Genomic DNA, 23,066 nt, shown 5'->3' on the forward strand with positions numbered 1-23,066 from the left:
TTCGCTCACTGAGCGTTTTCGGTCTTTGAGCGCAACATACATAGAATTAGAACATTAGAAAAGGCATTCCATACAATCGTCAGCGCTAAAATGTGTCACCCTCGAAATGAGTGAGCTCACTCATCTGTGACCAGTGCGCATTAGGACGCGGTAATAGCCGGACGTGTTTCATTCATTAGTTACCGCGTTGTTTTTCGCTACATTTCGCTCCAGAATGCCGTCACGTGCCTTCCGACAATGCAGTAACAAAACGAGGAATACAAATAAAGCCAAAGGTGTAATATTTCACACGTAATTACTAAGATTTTATTAATATTTAAATTATTGTCTTCCATTTTAAGAGAAAAATCATAGCGAAGCGTAAAATGAGCGAAAGAGAAAGTAGTATATGATATTACTATAAGACAAAAAAGGACGACAATATTTTCTCGATTCGATTAAAGCGTAAAATGAGCGAAAGAGAAAGTAGTATATGCTATTACTGTAAGACAAAAAAGGACGACAATATTTTCTCGATACTCATTTTGCATGCAAAAACATTGCTACAGTTTTGACGGCATACGTCGTATCTAAGTATTTTGATATCGTTGGTAACATATATATCGAGTTATTGACTAAAAACTAATTTTGCGATTAATCCGCGTCGTTCTTTTTCACCTAGCATATGAAAGACGGGCCGTGAGTGTGAAGAGAGAAGGACGATGTTTGATTTTTGGGGTTAGTCGCCCTCTTAAGACAATGGTAATATTGCACCGTAAACTAGATACTGCGCACGAGCCTACTATGAAGGTGTAGAAAAAAATTAAGGCTTTTGAACTTTGACATTGTGAATTTGCGACATTGTCTTTCACAAAGCAAAAAATGACATTCGTACCTGTTTCCATAGCGGAGAAAATCGCACTATAGTCTTCGAATCCACTAAAAGCACTTCGTCTTTTGAGTCTTTGTGATCGTTCATCTTGCTCGAGGAGTTCGTAATATTTTGGATATAAAAAGATTTTTCATTGTCGCGTTGTCTGATATCGTTTTCTGCATATTGGAACTTCATTTCTTTGTGTTTATCTGTGTCCATTTCTTTTTCTTCCTCTTCTTTGTTTTCTTCAGATGCTGTTGTCTTAGCCACGTCTTCGTTCAAGGTTTTTTCATCTTGGACGCTGTCTTCATTCTTGTCGTCCCCCATTCTTGTCTGTAAAATAAATTAACAGGTTAAAGGTAAAATATTTATTTTTAGATCTTAAAATATAATGATTAGATGCGTCATAGCGATAGGTCATCAATTAGGATTTGTCTTCTTATCTGTATGACCTAGTAAAATGAAAATATTATTAATTTCTTAATACTAGAGATCGCCCAATGGTCGAAATTCGACCTTAGTTTCAACGACATTAGGACTACTATATTTTGTAAAAAAAATTGACTTTATCATATTTTTTCAACTCTTGTCCAGAGACAAGAGTTGAAAAAATATGATAAAGTCAATTTTTTTTTCAGCTGCTCTCAGACTGGCTGTGTAAGCATTGTCTAATAGTATCATAGATTCAATATTTTTTATAATCCATTTTCAATTTGTCAACTTGTTGTCAACAGACTTCAACCATAAATAAAAGTTCGTATGTATAGGCTTGTCACTCAAAAATCTGTAATTTCCTATGTGTGTGTGTTGTAGTGTATGTAATGTTTTATTTGTTAAAAAAATGTATGATAAAAGCATAATTTCAAAATAATAATAGCTCGATGCACTCCTTCACCATATAAACTATAACTGTGCGAAATTTCATGCACCTACGTTTCCCCATTTTTCGTAAAAAGGGTTACAAAGTTTTTCGTTCGCGTATTAATAATATGATGATGATATACATTGATTATTCTATTAACTTTACTCGTAAACAGTGGCAATCGTAAAACATTAGATAGCTACGATTACTCGTCCATTTTATTTTATAGGAAGTTCATAAGGAAATTGTATTTTACTGTGTTGTGGCCGCCTTAATGGTTGTTTGCTATTAATATTATTAGTTTATGCTAGGAGTTTTGCAAATAACGTGACAATATCAGTATTGGAGGCCAGGACCGTGCCTCCAGTTGGTATTGACTTAATTGTTAAGTCCGTGACATTTAATCATAACACTGGAGAGTGCGACTTTGTCATATTACTGGAGGTTTCTCGTGACTCCTTGCCAGCAAAAGGGATATGAGATTCTCATAAGTACGTGCCTTGAATTAAATGTAATATCCATACTAATATTATAAATGTGAAAGTGTGTCTGTCAGATACAACCGCTGAACCTATTTTGCTGTGGTATAGAGGTACTTTGCGTCCCGGGAAAGGATTATGATACTTTTTATGCCGGAAAAAATGTGAAAGAATTTTGGAGCAACGCAGTTGCGGGCGTATACCTAATAATATACGGTTCTCATGATGGGTACTATAAATTTAAAGCAAAAATGATTCATGCGTTAAATTGAGATCTATATAAGAGAAAAATGTCTTTATTAAAAATATTCAGTAATTATTTAAATCTTAATTTAATGAAGACTTTTACACAAGTCGATATTTTCCTTCCTTACATAATTATATTATATGTAATTTTACGTAGACTAACAGCAGTTGCCAAGTGACCTTATATCAATACAACATTCAAGACATAAGATTAGATATGACCCTACAATCTACATATTAATTAAAGATATAATAATGTGTACTCGATCGTTACTGTCATATTATCCTTGCGTTTCGCATTGGCGACTTCAGTGTCACTGTTAAAGTGTCCTGACGACTGCGAAATCAGATTATGCAATTAAGGTCAATCAGAACTGATGGCGCCTAGAATTTTAATGAAACTGTAGTCCCTTTGCTAATATTAAAAATAAATTAAAATCATACTGTGTCGTAGTTACAATATTTAAAAAAAAAGGAAAGTAGCTTGAGAGACATACCGTCTTACTACAAAATACTTAAACACCCGTTGAACAGTTGATTAGAGAAAAATTCAGTACAAAATGGTCTCAAAACAACTGTTCAACAGACGTTTAATCTTTTGTGGTAAGATCGATAGTGTCTATGATCTTTTTACAGGGGGACAGAATATATTATTATTTTATTATATTCTACCGGACCTCTCTGAGAGCGTTATAACGGAATAAACTGCTTCTAATTTCGAACAAAAAAACAATTGAAATTGCCTATTACGAAATTTAAAAAAATCTGTAAAACAGTCAAGTTGTCATAAAATTACATTTTAAAAACTTTTCAGTCATCATCTTGTGCCCTGTTTCTGTCTTGCTCATTTAGTTTTATTACTCATACTTTATATTGCAATAAATTAGTTCCATCGGTTATCAATGCATTTAGTAACAAGTATAATATTATAGAGTACCGAGATATCCTTGACGTAAGTGGAACACGCGAGCATTTGTATACGATGTAGCTAAGATCAGCTATTGTGATTGTTTTTATATGGATGACTTGTTCACAGAGGTGGAAGTTCAAACGTGGCTAACTTGACATTCTTCTTAAATGAATTATTTCAATCTATTTATCCAATCCAGAGCTGGATTGCTACTGGAATAATGGTATCGGCACTGGAATACGATACATTAATTCCAGTGTCCGTTTACAACACTCGACTGGATAACTGGATTAGAGGTGCATTTGCAATCTTTGAGCTTTTTTTTTTTAAATGGATGGTGAATAGTTTAATCATTCTATTTTATAGTTAAACCGGCCGTAGTTAAGTTTGTGGTTTTTGACGGGTATCGACACGGGTTAGTACCATCGAGGAAATTGATTCCTAGGCAGTTGACGGACATCGACGCAGAAGCTCTTGCCGACGTTTATTGGCGTTGCGCAGCGGTTCGCGCCCCCGCGCGAACCGCTGCAGCAACCCCTTCCCGGACGTCATGCGTCGGTGGAGGGCTGAGGCGAGAGAGAGGTCGTTAGACCTTTGGGCGGAGCGTTTGTAGGAACCGCTGGTAAGCAATCCGCCCACTATTTAAAGAGTGGGTAAAACGGAAACACGGAGCACTCTCCTTCCATCTGACACAGATGCTGACCGGGCACGGCTGCTTTGGTCAGTACCTGTGCCAGATCGCGAGGAGAGAGAGTGACACAAGGTGTCACTACTGTTTTAACGAAATGGACACGGCCGAACACACATTGTCGACCTGTCCATCTTGGACGGAACAACGCGCGGCCCTTACGGCTGCCATTGGAGTGGACCTCTCCCTGCCATCAATAATCCGGGCAATGTTGAGCAGCGAGATTGCGTGGCAGGCGGTGAATGACTTTGCCCAGGATGTCATCACTGCAAAGGAGGAGGCCGAGCGCAGGAGAGAACGGGAGGCGTTCGACCCCTTGAGACGGCCGAGGAGAGGACGCGCACCACGGAGTGGACGCAGCGCCTTGCCTTAGCTAAGATACTCGGGGTGGTAGTGTGGGGACACCGCCGCCCATTACACCGAGTTCCAGAGAGAGACGTGATGCGCATGGTGCTCCTGCACATCGCGGCCACGGTGTGGGCTTTTCTAGGCCACCTCGCGAGGCGACCTAGAAAAGCCTGCATGTTTTGATGGGTCTGGCACAGACAACCGTTGGTAAAGTTGCGGTGGGTTGATCGTGCCCGTAACTTTGCCTAAGCGGTGAGTGGAGCACCATGGGGTTTTAGTGGGTAGTTCCTCGGAGAGTCCCACATACCCCGGCCGATGTCCACAATTCTCCGGGGATGCGTAACGCATTTCCCCATGTAAAAAAAAGGCAGTTGACGGACCACATTTGGCCGCGAGGCGAGGCGCGGTGCGGCATAATTCATATTTATGGATTTGACAGATTTCAATTGCGTGAGACGTCTTGCGAATCTGTCAAATCCATATTAATTTAGAAATGCATCTACGCGTCACGTTGCGGTCTGAATCAATCCGTGTGTCAATTCAATGTTAGCTATGATCGGTTAGATGGGTTTGACGTAATGCGACCAAATTACTTAGGTCCGCCATCTGCCCAGGAATCAACTTCTCTGATAAATGATAGAACATGGCGAATGCGCTGCGATTATTATTTCTCCAAATCTCCATAAAGTTAATATACCTAGGCTAGGTAGGTAGGTATATTAAGTTTATGCAAATCTCATACATTTGAATTTTAACAACTAATTTCGTTATCAAAATTATCGAGTGCAATTCGACTAAGCACCCAGTATTTAGACCACGAACGGTCAACGGATATTTGCTATATTAGAGTAGTACTTACTTATAATTAGCTAGATTGTATTTTGCATTAGATCATCCTTCGCACCCTCTAATCCCTAATAATCTTCAATATTTTAGGCGCCCAGGATCCTTATAGATCTGCTCCTATTATAAAGACTCCAATCTAATATATAAAATTCTCATGTACCTAATGCGTAATTGAACTCCTCTGAAACGGCTCAACCGATTTTCGTGAATCTTAGCGAGCGTATCGGCTAGGGTTGAGAATCGGACAACATCTACTTTTTATATTGATAAGTGAATTTGTTGAATAAATGATAGTAAATTATTACAACTCGAGACTGACGACGACCATTGTTTGTGCGACGGGATAGCGATGGACGTTGCCAATGGTGACATGATACTTATAACTTATTTTGTCACTTCAATAAAATAATATGGGCGAAATACTTTATATATGGCAACGTTTGCCGGAACAGCTAGTTATGTTATAACTTATAAGTTATAAGAGTCGCTTCATTATAAAGTTTCCATGAAAAACAACTTTTTGTATTACCGTTACGTTATTGTTTTAATGTGATAATTTTTTATTCCAAAATTTCTGCCAAGGCGCTTTGTAAAACTTGTGTGTATTTTTTTGACTTAGGTAAATCGTCATTTTATTGCGACTTTAACGGCCGTTCCCAATATTTGATCTATTTCTGGTTTTGCCCTACTAGAGATAGGAATAGCTCAAATTAGACTTTAGAAACATATATTTTATGTCAAGTGTGAGCTATTCCTACAGCTGTTACAGTATGTGTCTAAGCACACTAGGCTGAATTACGCCGACGTAAATTCCGCCGCGTTTACGCCGCGTATCAAACCCATACAAAATACGGACGTAACGCTACAGACGACACACTATGCCGAAATTCCGTCGCCAGCCGAATTTCCGTCGAGCCGAGTCGAGCGTAAAGTTCGGCAGCGATTCGGCGGAATGTTTTGTATTAACGCACTAACACTAACTAACACACTTAGATAGGCGACACGTCGGAAACGTGGCAACTCGCGTCCCGCAAGCTGTATATCGACCGATGAATTTCATTGGTCTATATCACGGTCGGTATAAAGCATGCGGGCAATCCCCGCAGGCGGTGTAACGAACACGTATCGACTTGTAACTTTCATTGGTCGTTACCTCGGATGCGGGGACTGCCCGCATGCTGTATAACGAACGAGTTAACGACCAATGAAAATGAGCCATAAGTTTGTCATATACGATTACTTTCTAGAAATGATTCCTTACCAGCAACACTATATAAATTGATGCAATAATACAGGGTGTTTTTTTGTGATTTTTTCTTACCTTCTACCCTCATTAGCTTTTTTCTCCCATGGTTTAGAGATTTTTTTCTTTTCTACTTTTCAAGCCCTTTCCTTTGATATATGTTTCAACGTGCTACAGCTTGGGTACGGGTCCCATATAAAAATGCCCCTTCTTCTTTAATTATCTCTGATTATTTAACTTCTCAGCGTATTTTAGAAGCAAAACATTCTTCAGAGAGTTGTGCATTTTTTGGAAATGGTAAAAAATGTTAAACTCGCGTTTGTGACAGGTGACCTGATCTAAAACTCGTAAGACGGAGGGAAAGAAGACCGCCGGTACGGCGTAGAAACTGAAGTACTTAATATTGATTATTATTGAGTACATATTATTATGCTGACATCAAATTTCATCAAGATCGGTTCAGTGATTGAAGCATTAATAACTGACATTAATAAAACTGACATACAGACAGATAATCATTCGCATAATTTATGAGTATGGATAGAACAATCTGGAAACAGGCGAGGGGCGAGGAGGTATGGCACAGTGCCTCACTTATGCAACGGTAAGGTCGCCAGCATTGCTTAAGGTACACCTCATACTGAGGTCAACCTAAGGATAGATAGGTGCAAATCCATACTAATATTTATATCTGTCTGTCTTTTATCAGACAGATAGACATTTTTGAACCTAATAGACAGACATTTCAGCATGAGAAGATCTTCAGACTTCATGCTTATACGACTGTATGGAGTTATAGAATAATCGGCCAAGTGCGAGTTGGACTCGCGCACAAAGGGTTCCGTACCGTTATAGAGCAAAAATAGCCCAGAAAATGGGATTTTGTATGGGAGCCCCCCTTAAATATTTAATTTATTTTAATTTTATAATCAATTATTAAAGTACAAAATATACTTATAATTAAGGATTTTGTAAAAATTCAAGTGCCTCTAGCTATTGCCATCATTGATATCGAGCAAAAAATAGCAAAAAAAATCACGTTAGTTGTATGGGAGCCCCCCTTAAATATTAATTTTATATTGTTTTTAGTATTTGTTGTTACAGCGGCAACAGATATACACATTCTGTGAAAATTTCAGAAGTCTAGCTATAGCCGTTCTTGAGATACAGCCTGGAGCCGGAAATTCAGACATCGAAGTCTTAGTAATAGGGTCCCGTTTTTATCTTTTGGGTACGGAACCCAAAAAATGAACCAGCTGTTCTCATATTATTTAGAATTAAGTTAATTCTCTCAATCTCCGATCAGATATACGTGGGAGAGCCATGCTTCGGCACGAATGGGCCGGCTCGACTGGAGAAATACCACACTCTCACAGAAAACCGGCGTGGAACAGCGCTTACGCTGTGTTTCGCCGAGTGAGTGAGTTTACCGGAGGCCCAATCCCCTACCCTATTCCCTCCCCTACCCTCCCCTATTCCCTTCCCTTTCCATATCCCTACCCTGCCCTATTACCCTACTCCCTCTTAAAAGGCCGGCAACGCACCTGCAGCTCTTCTGATGCTGCGAGTGTCCATGGGAGACGGAAGTTGCTTTTCATCAGGTGACCCATTTGCTCGTTTGCCCCCTTATATCATAAAAAAAGAGATAAAAACTGTAATGCAAGTCAAAATTTGAAAATTTTCTAAAATCTTGCTTCCATCACCCGGCCAGTTCTTGAATAGTGGGATATTTTAATAAAGGTTTAATAGAGGTTTAATAGGCACATAAATTTTCTAAGAAGACAAATACAGGTGAAGAATACAGTCTGCCTATAGAACGCATTTATTTATAGATAGACAGATGTGTTTAGGAATATAGGTTATTTTTAAACAATGCAGTTTTGCACCTTTACTTTCCGTTTAATACTTAAAAGTTTGAAGGTAACAGTAAATTAAGCTTATACACTAGTTCAGTTATTCTCAAAATGTACTCCCCGCATAAATTGTTTTTTGACATGTCATCAGACTAGCATGGGAACAATTCAGGGATAATTCATTACAATTTTTTTTGGTATCCGTCAAAAATGTCTTTGCTGGATGCCAAAATTCTTAAAGGAGTTCCACCACCAAAAGATTTTGAGAACCGCTGCACTAGTTGATCTAACATAGATTTGTCGCATCTAAAATTAATAATTACTAGCTGTCCCGGCAAAACAACGGTTTTGCCATAAAATGAATTTCCCTGTTTTCCTGCTTTTCTCTTAAAAGGTTTTTCTAAATTTTTTTTCCATAGACCTCACGGAGCCCGAGGCCTTTCCGAATGCAAAACCGTGGAAATCGGTTCGTGCGTTCTGGAGTTATAGCGTCAGGAAGGAAAACCCGACTTATTTTTATATATTAGATTAATTAACTGTATAAGATACTATTATTAACAGTTCCATTTCATTTGTTTTGTGTAGGTAACTGTGTGGCATTTGGCATTCCTAAAAAGCCGGCTTCCTTAACTGTAAGTCTATAATATGGAATTGTATTTTTGTCATTAAATTAATTAACTATTGTTGGTTCTATTTTTAAATATTTAACAATAAGATGAGGCAGCAATAAAATATTATATTTTGTAAAAAAACAATTTTGATTGTCATTACTTACAACTTTTGCATATAGGGCGCTGGCGCAAAAAAAAAAACTTGTTACCAAAAACGACGCACTTATTTTGGAATTTAGTCCGAACAAAACGCTACAAAAGTTGCAAAAAGTGTTTTTTTGTGTATTGATTACTTTAATTTCGAGCTTTTACAGCCAACAGCATAACACTGTTTAAATATGTGAATTAAATAATTATTATTATTGTTAAGTTTTTTTTATAGATAAGTACCTCTATTTTTTTTATATTTATTTAATTTGGGGCCGTCTATGGACTCTGCGCCCATTTCCTTTTTTTGCTATCTTTGTATTGTTTTTCGCACCAAGGATAGATACCTTTACTATAAATAAATTGAGACATTATATTAAAACTAATTAGAGTTAATTAATTACCACAATGTCAATTACTACTTTTACACATAAGGAAAAATTATCGTTTAATTGATGAAAATTAATTATGATAATTAGAAACATATTGGTATCAAACAATTACCGTGTTAAATTTATCGTTGATTAATCGAAATCGTCACAGCACTATTAACAAGGCACACGTTAGTAATGAACCGCGAGTCGCGACAAACTATTAACTGATAGCTAGCGTGTAATGTATCGGTACGCAAAACGCGAACACAATTATAGTGAGGGAAAGAATGTTATCGATAAACAAATATTTATAAACACTTGTTTGTTTTCCGATGCACGTTTTTTGCAGTTTGATATAGAATCTTTGGATTGTTTGTGCAATTTAGTATATTAATTATCAATAGATTTCACCCGTAGCTCCAATATTAATTCCTTAATCGCGCAGAAAACGTACATTTTCCCGGGACGCAAATTATATCCATGCCGAATTTCAAAATCGGTTCAGTGGTTTCGGCGTGAAGACAAAGACAGACAATCACGTCTTTCACATTTATAATATTAGTATGGATGTTATAATATGAATACGATCTGAATGAAATAAAATATCAATAACTTATACTAGAGTATGATAATGGAAAACATTAACTGAAATGTTCATCCACATATTATCTTGCGTTTACATTACTTCAATTGGATTTTATCACTATTCCAGTTACATTTATGTAATTAACTTACAATAATTATTTAAATTTAAATGAAGGAAGACAAAAATAAGTTTACGTCCGATAAGCTCTAAATCCCTGGAAAATTTATTTTTAGTATTAAATTGTTAGAATAGTTACACGTCATAAAGTTTGTTATAATCATTTCTGTAGTTGTATGGAGACGTTACAAACTCTTTGTCTCGCTATTTATAAGCTAACATGTATAATTAAACGTGCATTTGCCATAAATTCTGAGTATATAAAAAGGAATATTAAATTGCTAACTTGGCGTAAGATTAAGAAAATAAATTGATAAGCTTTTGCAATAACTCTTTGACCTTAAGAGGCACATCCCTACGAAGTGTCACAGTTTCTGAATTCTTCGGAGAATTGCTTGTTATTTTTCGATCGTTGTATGTATGAGTAATTTTGGAAAAATGCACATAATATGTACCTGTTTAACCTACAATAATATTTCTGATCGGGAAGCTCCAAAAATATTCAAGTGGGCAACGTTTAAAAAAAGACAGTCTATGCTAATCTTCCCTATCCTTAGCTCCTTGCAGTGAGAAGAAAAGGGAAGGAATAAGGGAAGACAACGATAGCAGGAGATGTTTGTGATGATGATGATTTAAATGATGAAGAAGCATCGAATATGCTCGATAACCTATTGTTATTTTTATTGAGATCGCGTGCAATGTAACGCGAAGTGACGGACATATAACAATACAACGTGACGCGGTATTAGAATTGAAGATTACTGGTTATTAATAAAGTTTATTACGTCCAACTAAGCAAAAAAACATGGTGTTATTAGCATAATATTGTATAAGTACTCCGTTTTTGAATATTGATTCGACTCAATATATACTAATATTATAAATGCGAAGATGTGTTTGTCTGTTTACAATTCACTCTTAAACCGCCGCGCTGAACCGATTTTACTGAATTGTATTGAGATACCAATGTATGTATCCGAGTCCCAAGACATCGGATACTTTTTATCCCGGAAAAGTGTACGGTTCCCGCGCGATAAACGAATTTTGGCGCAACGGAGTTGCGGGTATCATCCAGTTTAAATATAATATAAGAAAACAAAATTTGGTATTGGAGGTTACAATAATGCAAATGCCATGAATTTGAATAACACGTATTAACCGCGCAGTTAAACAAGTTAAAAATTTTAATTAATAGATTGGCGGTACAATTATTATACTGCCTATCAACTAATTAATTATAAAATATAGATAGAAATTAGAGCCTTGGAAAGCCTTGCGAGGTGGTCAGACAGTAGTTTAGCATACAAGTAAAATAATTACACATAGAGAAAAGCGTTAATATTAGGAAAATTAAGAAATATGTAATAACAGTAGGGAGACTCTTATAAATAAACTAGCTGTCCCCGCGAACGTTTCTTTGCCATATAAAGTATTTCGCCCGTATTATTTTATTGAAGTGACTAAATAAGTATGTCACCATGGCAACGTCCATCGCTATCCCGTGGCACAAACAATGGTCGTCGTCAGTCTCGAGTTGTAATAATTTACTATTATTTATTCAACAAATGCACTTATCAATATAATAAGTACCCAGTAGCCGATTCTCAGACCCACTGAATATGCATATAAAATTTGGTTAAAATCAGTAAAGCCGTTTCGGAGGAGTACGCGGCCTAACATTATGACACGAGAATTTTATATATAAGATAATATTATATCTAGCAATATAGTAATACTCAGTATCCATTACTGGACCTTCAAAATATTTTCTTCGTTTCTCGGAAAGCAATCATGTCAAGGTTTTGTCACATTCTTAATTTCGTGGAAACCTTCGCAACAGATCTGATCGACTACACTTCATAACAATTAGTAAATGTTACATTCTAATTTTGTGGTTAAATAACAATAGACAATGTTATTAGTAAAACCTCACAAAACGTTTTCAATACCAAGTTTATCTCACTGCCTCTACGTGAGCTACTACGCCGTAGCCCGTCCCGTGGTGGCCAAATATTATAATGAGGCGCAGATATTATACGTCAGTATATGAGGCTACAGTATATTTTTGATGACCAGTCTGTATAAAAAAACTATTTATAATATTTTCTGTCTTTCTTTTATAATAATATCTATGGACGCTTCACACCACGTCAATCTGGCCCCGTGGTAAGTACCTGAAGGACTTGTGTTACGGGTACCAGACTACGGAAATTTATTTAATACTTTTATGTTATACATATATTTAAGATTTTTATTATATGAAACACATATTTAATACACATCCATGGCCCAGGAACTTTGAAAACTTTTTGTTCCGTCGGCGGGATTCGAACCCGCGACCCCCGGCTTGAGCTACCAACAGCCCACCAACTGAGCCACAGAGGTCGTCATCTTTGTGTGCACTGAAATAGAGGTAACAGATAGATAGACGTACTTTTAAATTTATATTATATTAGTTTTATCCCCTCGATCTTGATCAAACATCTGTCAAAATCTAATTAAAAAAAAATGGCGACCTACCTTCCTAAGAACCTACCCTCTTTATACAAATAATGTAATAACTTTACAACCTAACTATATTTTATGTTTCTGTAAAAAATATTATAATAATATATTATGTTAAATTTTCTATCTATGAAGCCATCATAATATTATTGTATTTAGTCTGATTTAATATAAATCTGGTTAAATATAAAAGCTAAAATGATGCACCTGTTGCTAGCTGCTCGAGTACTGCCTTGCAATTTATTTTTAGTTTATCATTGACTCAAAATTATATCATACGCATGCTGTAATCTATATCAAATTTACACAATCAGTGAAGACATTGATATCGCAAATATTTACAGAAGAAAATGTTTTGCCTTGTATACGTACAGTTTATTATTAGGTGAGGTTAGAAAATTCAAATAACGCTTTAAAAAAAAATATGAAAATCGTGTGACGCACTTTATGAATGGTCCCTGGTGGAGCCAAGCTTTAGGGTGAAGCCAAACGAGCGTAATTTTGTGAGTCGTGACTCGTGAGTCGCAGAATTTCTGCCGCGTAAATATCTTTTCATACAAATCATGACTCACAAAATTACGCTAGTGTGAATCAAAGGTCTTTTGTATGAAACTGAGTGCAGCTGAATTTCTGCCAGCCGAAATTCTGCGACTCACAACTCACAAATTACGCTCGTTTGGCTTCACCCTTATTCAAATTTCTAGCTTCATTTTCTTTAGGCTTCTCTTACCTTTCACATAAGTTAATTGTTAATTTATTAACAATTAACATAAGTTAATTGTTAATAAATTAACACTCCACTATCACTTACCTAAATGTTACTACCTATTGTCACGATATTTTTTGTTTTAAGTTTCGACGAATTTAGAATTTTTAAGAATTACAAGGTTTTTTTTATACTTAAATAAAAAGATTATCACTTTTACTTCATATTATAAATGCGAAAGTGTACCAGTCTGCCTCAGCCGATTTTCCTAAAATTTCGTTACGGGTACCAGACAACGGAAATATTATATTTAATACTTTTATACTATACATATATTTAGGATTTTTATTATATGATACACATATTTATTAGTTATTAGTTCCTCCTTATTCCTCCTTATTTTATAAAAAAAGAAAAAAAAAGAGTAGTAGTAGGTTTTATTTTACATTTCAATATTGTAGTAACTTGTAAACATAAATTTGTAAATTTTATGAATTATTTATTTAAGATAAATATCTTATAGACTCACAGAACAGCATATTATGTGACATTTTAAGTTTGTACTTAAAATTTGTTTACAGATAAAATGAGTTCTAATGACAGGTGAAGTACAGCGTGCGTATGCGACAAAAATTAGACGAGATGAGATCTTGTGAATATGGTGATATTTATGATAATGATAAAATAGATGTGTAACAAAAAAGATCTCTTATTTTTTAAACAAATAATACTTTCAAATAAAACTAATAAGTTAATATCACAAAAATTAAAATTATATTAAGTATAATTTATGTTTTAATATCAATGTTAAAAAGTATTTATCAAAAGTGAATACATATTATGATGAAACAATTCTCTTGACACTATCAGTGATAATTCTTTACAGGGGTTATGTTATTAATAATAAGTGCGTCAAATTAATCATCATGATCGCCTCCAAAATGTTCAACTATTGTACTTTTTTTTTAAATATCTCTGGACGCTTCACACCACGTCAGTCAGGCGGGATTCGAACCCGCGACCTCCGGCTTGAGCTACCGACGCGCTCACCACTGAGCCACAGAGGTCGTCGTAGGTATTTGCTGGCCTGGCATATGTTGTTTTGCCACATAAGCTGTTTTGGTTATGAAAAAGATATAATTATGTTGGCCGATTATTAGGCTTGTCCTGAAAGCAAACAACATTTTACCAAAATCGGTGCAGCCGCTTCGGAGGAGTTTGGCAACAAACAAACGAATTTGCTAGACATATTTTGATAATAATATTATGTTAGATAGAAGTCACGTTTCAAACAACGACAACAGTCACTGCATAGTGCATTCATACTGGCTTTCAAAGTTTCAATATAAAGTTTTGTTTCTTGTTCCGTAGTTTGGATATTGGATCATTTAATTGATTGTATACTTGGTTTGCGAATAAAGTATTTGAATTTGAATTTGTTTCATCTAAACGGGCTTATCCACTATACCTACTTTGTGCAATAGGTTAGCTTATCAGTCTAATTAGATTACAGGTTAAACCCAATGGTTTAACCTCATTAAACTCAATGGTTATACGCATTAAATTATAATTTGAGTCACTATGTATTTACCCTAGAACCTAGATTTTATCTAGGGCCTATATATAGATTATACTATATAGATTTCATTTGGCTAGTCAAGTATTTACCCGCTGCTTTTCTGAAAATGTCAAAATTGGTATATATCTATGAAATTCTCTGACTGGTTATTTTGATAGAGTGGTATTGGTTAAATTTGACCTAAGTCAAAACTTAGGCCAAATTTAACCAACATAGTAGTGTTAGCTTGTTGTTCTTGTGTTTCCCCATACAAAAGTGAAAAAAAATTTTGGTCTTTCAGCGCTGCTACTTTCACAGTGAACTCTCCACAAGGAACACGTACACACCCTAAAGTATTATCACTTATTTTTGTTACACCCTGTATATATCATGCATATTACACATAAAGACCCGGGAACATTGAATACTTTTTGTTCCGTTGGCGGGATTCGAAAACGCGACCCCCGGCTTGAGCTGCCACACACTCAGCCAATTGAGCCACAGAGGTCGTCATATTGACAGAAACGTTGTCAAACGTAGAACAAAACTTTTTGTTTATTGTCTATGTTGGTGTTGCCTCTAGCGTGACAACATTGCAGTAAAAGATCCTATTATAATTAGTTACACCAGTAATTACTAGTATAACGTGGGAGAGCCATGCTTCGGCACGAATGGGCCGGCTCGACCGGAGAAATACCACGGGCTCACAGAAAACCGGCGTGAAACAGCACTTGCGCTGTGTTTCGCAGAGTGAGTGAGTTTACCGAAGGCCCAATCTCGTACCCTTTTGCCTTCCCTTCCCTCCCCTATTTCCTTCCCTACCCTCCCCTATTCCCTTCCCTACCCTCTCCTATTACCCTATTCCCTCTTAAAAGGCCGGCAACGCACCTGCAGCTCTTCTGATGCTGCGAGCGTCCATGGGCGATGGAAGTTGCTTTCCATCAGGTGACCCGTTTGCTCGTTTGCCCCCTTATTACATAAAAAAAAGATATCTGGATGCGAATTCACGCCCCAATTCACGCCCCCCATGACAATTGACAACGTCATCGACTCGTCACGCCCGCGCCATCCCTGTAGCGCTTATCATAATTTTTATTATTTATCTGTCTAATTATATAGAGATGTGCCGCGCTAACTCTCGACATATCGACATAAAGCTTACGCACCTTATCGATAAGCGTCACATGACTTATGACTATGACACACTGTGATGGTCTCCCTGACCTTTAATTTGGCGCGGACGTCATTGTTTGACCCAATTCTACAATGTTTTTTTCAACAATTATACCGATTGGGTAAATCCAGAAGATGCTGAAAGGAAAACAAGAGGTAATCATTAAGTATTGGATGTCACAATTTAAAAAGATGCATTAATTACAAAGTGTGATGTAGGTATATGAACTACGATAAATTAAATTTAAAAAGATCTGATATTAATATAGAATCTCTATATTTATATATTGATGCCATGGGCGCCGGCAAGGGGGTGCCAGGTGGTGCACTTGCACCCCTTGGGAATCTCGGGATCAACAGGAATTATTGAAATAAAAAGCCGTCTGTAACCGCATTACCATGCCGTACAAAGATAGTTCGTAATGTTTCGGCACTAAATGTATTCTGTTGAAGTGAATAGACAGTCACTGTTGTTTGTAAAAAGTAAAAAGAAAGAAAACTTAACTCTGCACCCCTTGGAAATTATTTCTGTCGGCGCCCATGATTGAAGCTAAATCTTACTGCGTATGATTTTTGTTGAGTGATGTAATAGTCACCATGTTTGCACAACATTACATCATTATCATCCTTTACACCAGAGCCAGCTTACTACTACTGAGACAGCAAAATACACTTAACAATTATTAGAATAGAAACATTAGATGGACGAAAGTGTTAAAAAAAACTGTTATTATTATGCCCATTGTTTACTAATTATTACGGACTGTTTTCGGCATAAACTTATAATGCATAGACCAACAAAGAGCGCGAGAGAGAAGAAAATCCTTTATGGAATTATAACAAGATGAAAAGAGAGAGGCAGTCTAATGAAAATTGTAACAACTTTTATTTGACAGGTCGTCAAAAGTCGTCAATCGTTTTTATGCCCTTTCGGTATTTGCAATTTATTATTTAAATCGTATGTTATTTTCAACAATACTATTATATATAACAATAATAACTTGTGCTGTGAGTGATTGCAGTGTAAATCATAGGAATAATCCTGAAAAATATACATTTCACCCGTAATTAATCTTCATGTCTTAATTGCTACGATGTGTTTATTTTTCCTGTATTCTTTCTTTAGCTCACTATTTCAAATAAAATATTGTGAATCCTCCCTTTTACTTTCATATTTTGCGTAACTAAAGTTACTATTGTTCTTATATTACACAAATTTTGAAGAAAAATTTTTCATTATAAATTTTTACATATACGCTAGTTATATAGTACATATAGTACATATCGATATTTTACAATAACATAAAACTAAAATAAAAATCATTTACCTTTATATTTATCACCTTAAAAATGATATATTATCTTATTTTAACGATTATTTTTAAGTAATAATTATCTTTTGACATACCTAGTACGAGTATAAAATCAAGGTTTCACAGATCAGTCACTTGAATCTAATACTCATTAAATGCAGCTTTCAATAATATAATAGACAGTTATCTGACAGAATAGGTATAAGTGCAACTTATAATATAAGTCGGTACCAGTCCTATTAAGTATAATATTATTATACTTAATAGGACTGGTACCGACTTCAAAATTATGAAGATTGAGAACAGAAATACTGAATACAGAATAAGGATTATTTAATACTTTTTAGTTCATTTAAGTATAATATTACTATTGTCTTTACCTTCAAATCGGTTCACAAACGGCGGAGTAATCGTTGAACATACATAAAAAATATTATATCCACAGCCGAACGTTTAACCTCCTCCTTAAAGTCGGTTAAAAGTGATTGTAATAAAAAGTATTAGGGAGTGCCTCCGCTGCCGGCGCCGGTTGCCAAAATGGCTGCCGACGCCGTTTTCCGAACTCCGAAGTTTGCCGAAGTCACGCGATGTTTGCCGAATAGGCTGCCGGCGCCTATTCGGCAAACATCGCTTGTCAAACAGAATAATGATCAAAAACATCAGATTTGAACTAAATGACTATGAAAAGTACAAATAATAAGGTCATAATAATTGTAAGGATGCATAATTATTTGAATCCTTCGATCGGGGATTCTGGGAAACGCTATTGTATTCTATTGATGTCGCGATCACCGGTGCTTGTATGGGGCTTGAATCTTGGATGGGTTAATGGTGGTGATGATGAAGATGCTGATAAATGTGATCTGCATAGTAGCATTTAAAGACAATATCTTTGCTTCTTTAAACAACGCTGAAACTCTCTAACATGTATAAGGAATCTGAAGTTCTGTTCTGTACCTTCGGAAGTATACCACGGAGTTTATAACTGTAGCTGTGGTGCAAAATCTTACTTTTTGGTAGCTGAAAAAAGATAGCTAAGCTAAGAAAATGCATCACAAAAAACTAAAATATCCACAGCCGAACAAATAGGTACCAAACCTGTCACTTCAGCGCATTGAATAATAAAAACTAAGTAAACGTTGGTAACTCCCATACTATTACCAGAGTAGACAGAATGATATGTCTATTGTGCTATTACTGTTTTAAATTTGGTCCCTTTCGAACTGTCATGTAACGTCAGATACCGCTCAAGGCCACCTAAATATTGCAAATGTATTGAAATGTGTGCCTAGCAGTCGGGACACATAAACACGATACGACGTCGTGTCGTGGGAATCCACATCCACAAGTGTTTATTGTACGTAATATTTATCAGCTGTGCTACATTCCCAGTCGGTCCAGTGCACTTTGTCCAGGGTTACTGACACTGCAAGTGGGTCACTATAATACGATCAAATAATTTAACATAACTACAGTAATCGTTGTCAAAATGTTTTGAATTTAAACCACAGATTTAAACGAACATAAATACGCAAGTATTTTGTCGTTTTGGGAATGACGTGATGTCAAATCCTCAAATTATTATTTTGTTTTGTTTTACGGCCGAGTGAAAATAATGCAGGCGTCATTTTAAATGACGTCTTCGCATCCTCCTATGACAGCGTCATTGACACAACGCGCCAAAGCACCCTTGAAAGTTTTTGTGACATTGCTCTGATTTCTGAAGTTCGCTATCTTGCTAACGTTATAACTGTCAACCCCGTCATGTCAGAAAATGGCACATCGCGCTGTAATAGTTTATGGTAATAATTTAAAGTTTCACACTTTTCCCAAAACGACAAAATACTTGCGTATTAATGTTCGTTTAAATCTGTGGTTTAAATTCAAAATATTTTGACAACGATTATTGTAGTTATGTTAAATTATTTGATCGTATTATAGTGACCCACTTGCAGTGTCAGTAACCCTGGACAAAGTGCACTGGACAGACTGGGAATGTAGCACAGCTGATAAATATTACGTACAATAAACACTTGCTTTGCAATTAAATTACTAAACTTAAAAGAAGTTGTTATCAAGCCCCATTTCATAAGTATGACATTAGTTATTCAGATCAGATTTTTGTACTTATGTGTTTTATTTTGTCGTTCTATTTATACAGTGTGTAACAAAAATAAGTGATAATATACTTTAGGGTGCCTACATGTTCCTTGTGGAGAGTTCACTGTGAAAGTAGCAGTGCTGAAAGACGAAAAAATGTTTCACTTTTGTATGGGCAAGGGCCCGAGGCCGAGCGTCACGAGTTTCCCCATACAAAAGTGAAAAAAAATTTGGTCTTTCAGCGCTGCTACTTTCACAGTGAACTCTCTACAAGGAACACGTACACACCCTAAAGTATTATCACTTATTTTTGTTAGCGAGAGCCATGCTTCGGCACGAATGGGCCGGCTCGACCGGAGAAATACCACGTTCTCACAGAAAACCGGCGTGAAACAGCGCTTGCGCTGTGTTTCGCCGAGTGAGTGAGTTTACCGGAGGCCCAATCCCCTACCCTAATCCCTTCCCTAACCTCCCCTATTCCCTTCCCTTCCCTCCCCTATTCCCTTCTCTTCCCTATCCTACCCTATTACCCTAGCCAACGCGCTTGTTATTCGCAATGGCAATGCGTGACTGTAGCGAAAAGGGCCATAGGCTAATCCGTCGCCTATCCCACGAGCCCTTCCGGTAGATCCTTTCCGCTCTCCCGGAGAAAGCGGCAGAAGCCAAGCCGCGCGGATGGTTCTGCTGGCAGAGCAGATGCCACTGTCTGGGCTGCTGCAGTTATCGCTTCAGGCGGGTTCAGCGGCCCAGCGACACGCGGAGAGGAGGCATCGTTGGGTTTTGGTGGGTAACCAAGGGTGCTCCTCCTTGCCGCAGCACCCGAGGAGTCCCACATATCCTGGCGGCCCCCCAGGCCGTCGGGAATGCATCAAGCATTTCCCAACGTAAAAAATGGCCATAGGCTACAGCAGCTGATGTAATGTAGAGTATATGGGTAGAGACCATTTAAGCGTTAATATCTTTATCTCTATAGCAGCAAAATGATAAGGAAAATTGATAACCTATGCATTAAGGCTAGGTTATTCCAAATTCACGTTTCTAGAATGAGTAATTTTTAAAGAAAGCGTCATTAAAAAAAAACTGAAAAATATATACATGTCATCTTTTAACTAGTGACTTTTATGGTTAGAAACACAATACAGATAATTTTACTCGATAAAAAAAAATCCGAAACAACCTCGATTTTAAAAACATTTTGAGTTTTATAGGACTTACAGGGACTCAATCAAAAAATAATTTGGATAGTTCGATTACTATTAAAATTTTACAGGGACGGATACATGTTTAGTTATACTATTTTTTATTTAAGTAAAAAGGTTTTTTCTCCTATTTCGCCCTATCATGGACGCGGCGAGCGTCGTAACCGCCACTGTACAAGGCGCGCTGATATGAATGTTATTTTAATGTCATTTACGTCGATATTCGCACTGACAGACATCGACCTGCTAATTTAGGAATAACCTCCTAAGGCGCTACCTGGCAATTTCGACTAAGTTCAACCTCTATTAAGTCTGGTAGAACTTAAAGCACAATACCGAAAAAATATATATTGTAGACTGGTCTTTAATCTTCAATTGCTTACGAGAATTTTTTTCCAAACTCAATAGGTTTTTTCAGAAAAAAAAATGTACTGTGGTCATCGATTTTTCTGCAAATATTGTACTAACTCATCGTAACCTGTTGGTTTAGACTTGAGAGCATTGAAATTTATATTTAATACATTATCAGTTACAGTATAGTTCCTCACGAGGAATTTTTAATCGAACAGTCACGTCCATGTAAAAAGTATAATTTTCTCCTATTTTTATCAAGGACGCGGCGAGCGTCGTAACCGCCACCATACAAGGCACGCTGATATCATCATCATCATCATCATAATATTAATACGCGAACGAAAAACTTTGTAACCCTTTTGACGAAAAATAGGGAAACGTAGGTGCATGAAATTTTGCACAGTTATAGTTTATATGGTGAAGGAGTGCATCGAGCTAATATTATTTTGAAATTATGCTTTTATCATACATTTTTTTAACAAATAAAACATTACACACACTACAACACACACACATGAGAAATGACAGATTTTTGAGTGACAAGCCTATACATACGAATTATACTCTTTTATTTATGGTTGAAGTCTGTTGACAACAAGTTGACAAATTGAAAATGGATTGTAATCTTTTTTTATTGAATCTTAGATACTATTAGACAATGCTTACACGGCCAGTCTGAGATCAGCTGAGTCCCAGAGACAAAAGTTGAAAAAAAAATGATAATATCAATATTTTTTACAAAATAATAAATAGGTAGTAGTCCTAATGTCGTTGAAACCATAGACTTAATATATAGCATTATAGGTTTATGGTTGAATGGGCAACGCTCCATTTGCCTGTCCCGACCGGGACGAATTAACAAAAAAAAGGTTTATGGTTGAAACTAAGGTCGAATTTTGACCATTGGGCGATCTCTAGTGAATGTAATTCGTCGATATGCGTACTGACAGACATCGACCTGCTAATTTTAGGGAGGGAACAGCTTTAAACGTTTAATATTCTTTGTCTCCATTGACTATTAATTGTTAGATACTTGGCAAGATATTCGCGCGCTGTGTGACTAATACTGTACTACACGTGGCTACAAGGAAATACAGCGTGGCTATTTATTATTGTCATGACAATCAAAATATTGATTGATCTCTTTGTAAAAATAATTGTAGTTTTTATTGCAGTAAAAAGGAACAAGATTTGTGGTATAAAAAACGTAGGAACTTAAAAATATAATAATTTGTATTATAGGTTTTGGTAAAGTTTGAAGTATTTTCCAACAAAGAGAAAATTAGAAGAAAATTATTATCGACCATGAATAAATAATGCCTAAATTATATTTATTTTAGTATTGTAGTCTACAGTCTCTTTACAAGGATGATGGAACCAAGAATATAATTTGGACTATGTTTTTATAACCGTCATTCTATATTATTGTCTATGATTGGTATGGCTGAATGCCACTTTTGATTCAGTATTTTATTTCTTTGTTTGTTTTTTTTTTTTATGAAATAAGGGGGCAAGCGAGCAAACGGGTCACCTGATGGAAAGCAACTTCCATCGCCTATGGACACTCGCAGCATCAGAAGAGCTGCAGGTGCGTTGCCGGCCTTCTAAGGGGTAATAGGGGAGGGTAGGGAAGGGAATAGGGGAGGGTACGGAAGGGAATAGGGGAGGGTACGGAAGGAAATAGGGGAGGGTAGGGAAAAGAAAATGGTAGGGGATTGAGCCTCCGGTAAACTCACTTACTCGGCGAAACACAGCGGAAGCGCTGTTTCACGCCGGTTTTCTGTGAGGACGTGGTTTTAACTATTGCAAAGATTTCGTGACGATGACATGGTATGAAATCTTTGGTCATTTCATAAAAATCGGTCCAGCTTTTATGCTTATTCAATTAAACAACTAAATCGTTCCTCTATATTATGATTAATTAGATGATACCCATTACCCGCCAATACGTTGCGATAAAATTCATTTATCGCACAGGAACCGTACATTTTCCGG

At 36.5% G+C, this 23,066-nt stretch overlaps 2 protein-coding genes across 3 annotated transcripts in view; one reads left to right on the forward strand and one right to left on the reverse strand.

Moving 5' to 3' along the window:
- The window catches only part of LOC121736411 (facilitated trehalose transporter Tret1-2 homolog), a 30,142-nt gene that overhangs the window by 2,502 nt on the left and 4,574 nt on the right, over nt 1-23,066 (reverse strand). The window contains exons 1-2 of one of the 2 annotated variants that reach the window (XM_042127584.1): nt 9,591-9,698; nt 875-1,186 (exon numbers count right to left, since the gene is read on the reverse strand). In XM_042127584.1, coding sequence (XP_041983518.1) covers nt 875-1,180 — 306 coding nt within the window. In that variant the 5' untranslated portion in view covers nt 1,181-1,186; nt 9,591-9,698. Of the gene's footprint in view, nt 1-874; nt 1,187-9,590; nt 9,699-23,066 lie in introns of those variants that run through there. The other variant, XM_042127585.1, reaches the window with a different exon arrangement.
- LOC121736742 lies at nt 4,046-4,411 on the forward strand. The gene has a single exon (XM_042128127.1). It carries the CDS (start codon nt 4,046-4,048, stop codon nt 4,409-4,411), a length of 366 nt encoding a protein of 121 aa, XP_041984061.1.

Source organism: Aricia agestis, chromosome 19, assembly GCF_905147365.1.
Source record: "Aricia agestis chromosome 19, ilAriAges1.1, whole genome shotgun sequence".
Taxonomy (NCBI): domain Eukaryota; kingdom Metazoa; phylum Arthropoda; class Insecta; order Lepidoptera; family Lycaenidae; genus Aricia; species Aricia agestis.